Genomic DNA, 9,925 nt, shown 5'->3' with positions numbered 1-9,925 from the left:
CTCTGCCACGAGGGTGCTGTAATTCAGTGCTTCAAACTTGTCTCTCAACAGAAGCTGAGTGAAAATAGCGCGTTCCAGGTGCTTGCAGCTGCTTCACAGTAGGATGAAGCAAAAAAAAAAAAAAAAAAGAAGAAAGAAAAATAATTTTGAGTTTATTTTGCTGTCAGGCCTGGAGTGTGCCTGCTGGAGGTATCCCTGAAGTGTGGAGTGCTGTAAGCTCGCTTTAACCACCAGGCTGATGCCTCATGAAGCATGAGAGGATAAATTCCCAATGTTTGAAAAGTCTTATAACTTCTACATGGACAGAGGAAAGTCAAAAAGTGGTGCCGAAGGATGCGATGTTTGTATTGGGCCACAAATGTCAGGAAAGAAGTTTATTGCATTGCATCTGGTAGTTGTTGAGATATTTTACTGCACAGTTGTTTTTCCAGCAGGAGTTCTTTTAAAACTGTGATTAATCATATTTGGCCGATACAATAAACAGAAAAGATGCCAAAAAAAAAACGTAAAATCCAGCCCTTCAAGATATAGACCTGGTATTTTCTAGGGATGAGTGGAAACACAGTCAAAGATCACTGAAACAAAACCACCAACAACTAGTGAGGTTTTCCCCAAAAAAACAAAAAAAACAAGCTGATCCCAGATGGAGGTATCAACACTAAACAATTTCTGTGTAATGACCTGACCTGCTGTCAGGTCTGTACTGTTTATCATTTCAAATGTAACCTATTCTCTCTCTTTGGCTCTTCCTCCCTCCATGCCTCCTTCCTCCCGTTTATCCGTACCTCTCTCCATCACTATCTGACAGACCCGCTAATCACCGAGACCAATGGCTCGGAGCTGATCTGCCCAAATGGAGCTACACCAGCTAACATGCCTCCGTCCACCGTCCAAACCTCCCCCACGGCGCTCTCCCTCCATCTCCCCCCTTTATCCGTCCGTTTAGCCAGTATGCATATCCATCAGCTCAGCCGAGCATCATGGCCAGCACAGCGAGCCAGACCACACACACACATCAAGAGATGGGGAGACAGACAGCCCAGGTAAACAAACATCACACAGCCCAATGGTTCATCTAATGTTCCATGACTTGACTGCTAGTGATGTCTCTTTCCCAAAACACACACACACGCACACACACACACACACACACACACACACACACACACACACACACGCGCGCACACACACACACACGCGCGCACACACACACGCGCTGCACCAAAGACGAGTCCAGGACCACCTCAAGCCAGAACAAGTTGTGTTTACCAAAGTGGGAGGATGGACAGATGGAGGAAGAGGGACAAGGGCAGGTCAAAGAGACGCTCGGTGATAGAGGAGAGGTGGATTTGAACAACTGGAACGAGAGGAGGTAGAAAGATGTAAATGGGGGGTGTTCAGCCTCCTAAAGCCCATGTTTACACATGCAGCAGGTGCAACGGGTCAAATGATCGATAGATTAAAGGATGCACTTAATCTGATGTGAGATGAAAAAAAAGAGGTGGTCTAATCATCGATAATTAGAAAAAATATTTGTATCAAGAAGCGTTCTTAAAGGTTTAAAACCAAAGCGAGGTCAAACACGTTTTGGCGTAGCTGTTGCTGTTTTGTTTTTTTGTGTGTGTATTTTTCAGCGGTTTCAGTGCCAAACACTGGATTTTGCATAATTGGTTTTCCCATTGGTGGGCAGCACAGTCGTGCAGGGTTTAGCACTGCTGTTTGAACCTCAGCTGGGGCCTTTCTGTGTGGAGTTGCATGTTGGTCCTTTGCCTGCGTGGGTTTTCTGTGTTTACTTCAGCTTCCTCCCACAGTGCAAATACATCCATGTTAGGTTAATAGGTGATTCTAAATGTGAGCATTTTTCTGTGTTGGCCCTGTGACGGACAGGCAACCTGTCCAGGGTGTCCAGACCCCAGTGACCCTGCTCAGGGTAAAGAAGGTCTAGATAATGCATAGATGGATGTTTTCTTTTGCCTCTAACTGTGGGAGATTACAGTGTTAAGAAATAAATAATAACCAGCATGTTATAATTTAGCACTTTACCACCTGCCAGTGTTGGCATAAGAAATATGAACAAGACAGAAATGAACCTGCAGGATAACCAAATGAGCTGTTTCATAGTAACATTGAGACAAGTTAATCATTGTATTGATTATTCTTTGGTGTGAATGACTGCAGTGACTTTGGTTAAAAAAAAAGAAAAGAATTGATGTAAACAAGTTTAGCGAGCATGAATGAGTGAGCTGTGTATTTTCACACAAGGAAATGTTGTAGGTGGTGCAGCCGGTATTACAGGACTCCCGAGTACATATTTTGTGTCATAATCTCTGTATAATGCACTGTTATAGGTATCGTTTCTGTTGTTGGATAGAAAAGATGGGCTTGTCATGCTTAACAGGTGCTGTGCGCATGAGAGTGTGTAAATGTGTCTGCTGTATAAATATGTATATACAGTTACATTTTTGTCTTTCTTTTCTATTTATTGCTAATTTGGAGGCAACGAGCCCAACACATTTAATGAAACTGTATTGTACAACACCGCTAGAATTGTTTTTTTCACACTAATCTTGCAGAAAAATAACACATGGATAGAGATGGATATTTTAGAAAGATGGATGCACGGATAGATGTGAGGGTTAAAGGACAATGATGTTGATGAGCAGTGAGCAGCAGAGGAAAAGTAATTGGGTAGAAGAGGAGGAATTAATTAGGAAGAATTGTCAGAGCGCAACGGTGGAAGGAAGGTTACAAGAATAAAGTGGGAAGGATGAAGTACTGGAAAAACAAAGTTGGCTGGCGAGGTGGGACGGGAGGCTTTGAACCAAGGGCAAAAACAACAAAGCCATTAGTGAGGGCGAGAAATACAGCAAGATGCCAGGAGACATGATCCTCAGCTGGGTCTGGTGTGTGCTGGGAGCCGGGCGGACCAGCGTCTGGGTGGGGACAGGCTAACGTCAAGGTTAGCGATGTGTGCTAATGTGGCTGACAAGCGTCCCCTCCATATGCACACTCCGGCTAATGGCAAATGCGTTAGCACTGCCTATACACACCCCGACACACACCAACCGTCATGCCACCAAATGCCTTTTGCTTGAATTCACATGCAAATTTGTGTGTTCGCCGTGTGTTTGTGTGTGCGTGCGTGCGTGTGTGAAATGCTCAAGCACTTCGGCGGACATGATCTGCCATTAGCATCAAGGCGGATTTCAATAATTCTGGAAAAATACACACAGTCCTGTAATTTTCCCCCCTCTCTCATTTCTCACTGACGCTGATGTGTGTGTGTGTGTGTGTGTGTGTGTGTGGGGGGGGGGGGGGGGGGGGGGGGGGGGGGAGAATAAGAGAATGACACGCTTTGCGACAGAGCGGGAGAGAGAGGGTCAGGTCGAGAGACGGAGACAGAGACGGAGAGAGAGCGCGAAGGGGAGGAGAGGAGAGGAGAGGACAGACAAGGGAAACATTTTGCCTGTCATTGAGTGCAAAAAGCAGAGCGGCAAAACTGATGGTAATTGGGTCTTCGATGGGCTGAAGGAAACCCACCGTAGCATTCTGGAAATGGCCAGCTAATGTGGTTTGAGGGAGGGAGAGAGACGGATTGTGACAGAGTTGGTGACACATACACACCCAGAAGCTCACACACACACGCACACACACACACACACACACACACACACACACACACACACACACACACACACACACACACACCGGCTTTGAACTTCAAGTCTGATCTACTATCAGAGAAAAAGTAGCGAGGAACTAAGTGCAGGTTGGAAAAGTCAATCAATCCATTAGTCAATTGACTAATTAACCAATATTTCATAAGTGATTAAGGGTTGGAGATAAAAAATGCTGTTGAATATCTTTGCTTCTTTTGTCCAACACAGTTTCAAAAAACAGTTTGAATAAGTGACCTCCGCTCTGAGAGGGTTGTGGTGTGAAACTTTACTGTTTACTCGACGGGTTACATGATTAGTCAGAGAAATTGTCAGACTGATCACACTTAAAAGTAAAAATTGTTCGTTTAGACTTTTAAAATAAGGCTTAAAACGTTCCTATTTGTTAAAGCTTATAGTTCGTTATGCTGCTACAGTCCCAGGTTGCCACATTTCTTTAACATTGATGTTTTAATGTGGTTGTTTATTATGTTATTTTCTTGCTGTGTGTTCTTTTGTAATTGCAAAGTATTTGGGGACAATGTTGCTTGTTGATTTTACACATTGAATTGTGTAATAGGGAAACTTACCTTCCACTTTGTCATTCAAAGACAGTATCTTGACCAGTGCGATGTATTTACCGGCATCCAGAGCGACTGACGAGTCCTTACGACTCCTGAAAGCAGACGGAGACAGACTTGATTAAGGTATTCCACTTACAGTAATGCGGTACATCTATTGTACGGTCTCGGTGCTCAGACTGATGATGGAACCAGGTGGTGAGTGAAGAGGAGGAAGCAGGGGAGAGTTTCCTGTGTTTTCGCCAGTCAACAGAGCGGCTGGACCCTGCATTAATGTCTCCCCTAATACCACTCAAGTTAAACTTTAATGGCCCACTACTGGCCGAAGCGCAGCCTTGTGGGTGTGTGGAGTATTTGTGTGTGTGTGTGTGTGTGTGTGTGTGTGTGTGTGTGTGTGTGCGTGTGTACTTCCTGCCCCCCTCACATTTCTCTCTTCAGGTTGAGCGCCTCCTCCATGTTGTTGTGGCGGCAGCACAGGTTGATGAGGGTGGCGTAGCTGCCGATTGTCATCTCGTCTTCGTGCTGCTGCTTCAGCTCAAGGGCGCGCTGCAGGTTCTGATCACACAACAAAACTCTCAGGAGGAACACACGGACAGCGGCACTAATTTCACCAAAGAGAAAAAGAAGCGCTGAGATTTCCAAACAAATCCTACCTCCTCAGCACTCAGAGTCTGGATGAGATGTTTGAGAATGAAGCTTAATGGTTTGTTCTCCGCTTTCAGTTCTGCCAATTTAGACTCAAGTGCCACCAGCTTTCCTTCGATTCCCTGATGAACACAAACATGTTAATACACAGCTTGAAGGAAGTTAGTGGGTAAATTGTGATGCTGCATTCATTTCTTAAAACATTTTGTGTGCGTTTATCACGCTGTCTTACTTACAATGACATGAGCAGTCCCTGATGCTGACGCAGAGCCGTTGGACATTTGGTCTTTGTGGTCCACCAAAATGAACACATCCTGAGACACACACACACACACACACACACACACACACACACACACACACACACACACACACACACACACACACACACACAGAGTTAACATTTGACATCTAGTTTCTGGTGTTTTAAAGTCAGGTATCATCTGCATCATTAGAGCATCTATAATAAAAGTACAAAAAGAATACGTAGAGAGAATACATATTCAGTTTATTCATATTGTCAGGTTGTCTTTTTGACTCTCAATAATCTGATGATATAACAAAACATCACAAGAAATTGCTTGTATGTGTAAACATACCTGGTCAATAAAGCTGATTCTGAAATACTGTATTGGGAAATTTTGCAGTGTATCTAACTGTAAAAAAAAGCAGGTTGGGCTCTGTACCTTGATGAGCTCGGGGGTGTGGTACGACTCCAGGAGGTTCCTGATGCCTCTGAAGATGTTTACTGAAATCGTGACATTCTGCATGGAGATAAGAGGAAAAAAATAAACATCAACTAAACACTGATCAACAGCAGCCCTACAGGAGCTGAACCTGTTGAAGGATGTGTCTTAAAAAGGTCAAAGGTTTAGACCACTTTTGGAAGTCTATGATCTCAGCAATGGCTTCACAATGCTTGAACTTGTAAAATGATTGCTGAATGTGTGTGTGTGTGTGTGTGTGTGTGTGTGTGTGTGTGTGTGTGTGTGTGTGTGTGTGTGTGTGTGTGTGTGTGTGTGTGTGTGTGAGGTCTGTTTTTTCTGGTTTGTTACTGCTTGTTGAGTGATGAACAGTGTGTAAACTAGTGTGGACACAATTAAAATGAACCTGGAACTATTTACTGATTGCAGCTGTGAGTGTTTTGACCTTTGTCTGCTTTATGTTATTGCAAATGGAAAGTCTGAAACTTTTGGGCAAGAGGTAACCCCACTGTGGCTTCACCCAGTGGTTTGTGAACTGCTGTTTGAAGTCTTGGTTTTGCCATTTTGGTCATTTTAAGCCAGAAATGACCACGTTTTGAGAAACAGGAGCGGAGCGACGCGTTTATCTTACCGAAAACCCCGGGACACTATACTGGCAACCTGACTGCACCCATTACATGTCAATCAATCAATTTTTATTAAGTGTTATGTGAGGATGATTTCTGCAGATGCAGGTCAGAATTAGCACTTATTAGGCTGAAATGTCTGCCAAACTGTTTTTATGAATGATGTGAGGATCATTAAAGACGTACAAGAAGGCTCCACATCAGACCAGCAAACTGTTTCACTGACCTCCAAACAGCCAGTTAAAACGTGACCTTTAACCTTAAGTTGTAAAACACGATTTAATCTTGCACGACAAGTCTAGACGTCCCAACTCTTCAGAAATGGAGCAGAGGACGGCGGTCATGTAAGTGTATTCTGTGGAGTGTGTGTGTGTGTGTGTGTATGTGTGTGTGTGTGTGTGTGTGTGTGTGTGTGTGTGTGTGTGTGTGTGTGTGTGTGTATTGTGAGTAATCCGAGTCCGATTACACACCGCAAATCATCTCAGATCAGAGTGTAAGCTCCTTTAAAGCGGGAAGGTTATGAATTTACTGGATATGCAGTATATCAGTGTATGAATGTGTGGTGTGTGAGTTTGTTTTCAGTGAGCTCATGTGTGTGTGTGTGTGTGTGTGTGTGTGTGTGTGTGTGTGTGTGTGTGTGTGTGTGTGTGTGTGTGTGTGTGTATGTGTGTGTACCTGAGCATGCAGCTGATTGAAGAAACTCCGCAATTTGTCTTCCTGTTCCCGCACCTGCTCTTCTGACATGCTGCTGATCAGATTGTACAGGAAGAAGGATGCAGCGTCTACACACACACACACACACACACACACACACACACACACACACACACACACACACACACACACACACACACACAGTGAGCAGTTGTCTTGGGAATACATTTCATTTGCCACCGTGTCAGTCACTGCGTCCATTTGTGCATTTATCCTATTTTTCCGTAACCTCTGCAGAGTGTGTGGTGCTGTTTCTTTCCTGCTGACAGAGGCTGCTTTTGGGCCGCAGTTTGAGTGAATGTACGACGGCTGGCAGTGACAGCTTCGTCTTACTTCAGCGCTCACACACAAACACACGTTTGCAGATGTCGTCTAACGGGATATGACATGGATAACAGTCTCCATCGCTCCCACCAGCACACACACCAGTTTCAGCACTTGGGACTCTCTGTGACACACACACACACACACACTGACACGGAGCGACATTAACGCTCCACACACACACACACACACACACACACATACACACACACACACACACACACACAAAACACACAGGCTTCATGACGAGAAGTGGGCCAGGCACCAGTCTACTGCTACCGAGACCGAGCAGAAATACACACACAGCATTTTTTTGTCATCTGAATTATAGTTGGAAGGTGACAGAGTCTGCAGTCTGCAACTCTGACTACTGATGAGATGGATGATAAAAGCACAGGCATCCTTCCCTTCTCCCTTTCTCACCTACACTCATTCAAACAGCATGCATACAACGACATGTCTTGCCGATTAGAACAGCGTGTATATATGTTTTCTTACCAGCAGGGTTGGAGCTTTCCTTGGAGAAGCGCACATCTTTGTGCAAGAGCTCAGTAACCTGGGAAAGAGAAACACAAATTAAACACAAACCCAGTTAAAAACTCAGACAGAGTCAGTATGAGAAAGCATAACGTAACCACAGATGAGGAAAGGGGTTTCATTACCTGACAGACAATCCTGTTAAGCCACATGTTTTTTTTAACTTCCTTTTTCCCTCTTAATATACAAACTGCATTTTGTATTGGTTTAAATTTACATTTTAACATAAATAAATTCTGTGCTTCATTATTAAGAGACTTATATAAATGGCATTAGATAGCATTTGTCATATTGGATAGTCTTCTTAAATGTAACTGAGTATGTAGCAGGTGGTAAATAAATTCTTTATAACAGCTGCTTATCTTACAAGGATTCCTCCATTTTTAAAGCAGCACCTAATGCCATTTTCAAATCACATATATCATTCTTCCCAGACAGTGTGGGCACGTCGATGCCTTACCTTCACCATGCTCTCCACATCAGTAGACCTGTAGGGGGCAGTAGAGGACAACACATGAGCACCAGGTCGACATCCACCAGCAGCATCAGGTCAACAAAACGGCAACTTGTCGGAGTTAATGTGCAATTTGGTCATAAAGCGTACGGTTTGTTTTAAGGTTACAAAACATGAAAGGACATCAACACATCGAGAAAAATACACCTCAAATAAATCCTTTTTCATAAAACTCCAACCCTATAAACTGTGCTCAGCTCTTATTTCCTCCTTTCTTGTTGTTTGACAAAATACAATAATCAATTAATAAAGTTGAGCGATTTTGTTTGTGAACTCAAAATCTAAATTTCAATTGTTGTTGCTCTTCTTTCAAGAGGCTGTAGATCAAATGTATGAGGTACAAAATAGAATGTAATTATTGTATTAATTCTGTGAATATTCATATTACATAAATCTTCTTTGAAAGGAAAAAATAAAAAAACCTATATCTATTGCTCCAACATTTTTCCATTTTGTACCGCAATTTGGAATATCCCGTTCTTAACAAATGAAAACATATTTGGGATGAATGAGTTTAGATTTAATAATCGATAAGTTAAGTATGGTATTTTTTGTGATGTGATGTGATGAGATGTCTGAATTCAAGTAAGCTAAGCAGTGAGAGTGTCATGTTGCCATAGCTACTGAATTTACAGTGTAGTACAACACAATACACCAAGAAAAAGTGACAGATTTTCCAGTTTGACACTCTCGATCCCACAGTACAAGAGCGGAGAGACGGCAGTACAAAAGCCTGGGAAACCACAAAAGACACACTCAAACGCAAAGTCACACACACACACACACACACACACACACACACACACACACACACACACACACACACACACACACACGGGCTAAATGATGACAATGTGTGACATTTCTGGCGTTGTCAGCTAGTTGGTGGAGAGGAGGAGAGAGGGGGAGATGAGAGGAGAGAAGAAGAGGTCTTTAATGATTAAATTATCCCCTGACCTTGTCTTTGACAGGGGCAGGTCCCGCATTGCAATGACACGGCGCTCGCAAGTGCACACATACACATTCCCCAAGTGACAAGCCCAATTATGACCCTGTCAGGCAACCTAACCATCACAATACTGTGTGTAGGTGTGTGTGTCTGTGTGTGTGTGTGCGCTGATGCAATGAGAGCAGAGCAAATGGAGGAGAGGAAGCGGACTCGGAGACAAAAAAAAAAGGCGAACAATTAGTGGATACTCTGACTTCAAAGATCTAGTCAGAAAGAAATCTGGAAAAACTCATTTTACTTGTGAAATCCTTTGTTGCTACGACACATCTTTTCACTGATATTTGTTTAAGCTACAGATCATCTCACAACTCAAAAGAAAAAAGATATTTTACTCTCCTTGCACTATTTTTCACATGTCCTTGAACAAAAAAAGTTGTTGCCAAGAACAGGACGTTTTGTATTCCTTCAAAATAAAAAAAATAAAAAGATGAAACTGAATTTTTTTTTTTAAGGACACACTGCAGTCCTGCAAAGAATCCACATAATCTTTGTTTTATCCGTTATGATGGTTAAATTATCAGCATCCACTGAGTTTATTAACACACGAGCTACGACAAAGAATGTGCTAGCTGAAGGAAAAGCTCAAAGTTAAGCTTAGCTGAGTGTGTTTCAACT

The 9,925-nt window shown here is 43.0% G+C and overlaps 1 protein-coding gene across 1 annotated transcript in view; it reads right to left on the bottom strand.

Annotated features, from left to right (window-relative positions):
- Nucleotides 1-9,925, bottom strand: part of lrpprc (leucine-rich pentatricopeptide repeat containing) — a 60,476-nt gene that overhangs the window by 36,029 nt on the left and 14,522 nt on the right. The window contains exons 15-22 of the mRNA XM_069144376.1: nucleotides 8,248-8,275; nucleotides 7,749-7,806; nucleotides 6,888-6,994; nucleotides 5,569-5,646; nucleotides 5,119-5,196; nucleotides 4,891-5,004; nucleotides 4,662-4,792; nucleotides 4,247-4,332 (exon numbers count right to left, since the gene is read on the bottom strand). Coding sequence (XP_069000477.1) covers nucleotides 4,247-4,332; nucleotides 4,662-4,792; nucleotides 4,891-5,004; nucleotides 5,119-5,196; nucleotides 5,569-5,646; nucleotides 6,888-6,994; nucleotides 7,749-7,806; nucleotides 8,248-8,275 — 680 coding nt within the window. The remainder of the gene's footprint in view (nucleotides 1-4,246; nucleotides 4,333-4,661; nucleotides 4,793-4,890; nucleotides 5,005-5,118; nucleotides 5,197-5,568; nucleotides 5,647-6,887; nucleotides 6,995-7,748; nucleotides 7,807-8,247; nucleotides 8,276-9,925) is intronic.

The sequence above is a fragment of the Embiotoca jacksoni genome, unplaced genomic scaffold (genome assembly GCF_022577435.1).
Source record: "Embiotoca jacksoni isolate LCO1_2020_lvr unplaced genomic scaffold, fEmbJac1.0.p SCAF_12, whole genome shotgun sequence".
Taxonomy (NCBI): Eukaryota; Metazoa; Chordata; class Actinopteri; family Embiotocidae; genus Embiotoca; species Embiotoca jacksoni.
This window is presented reverse-complemented; position numbering and strand designations above follow the sequence as displayed.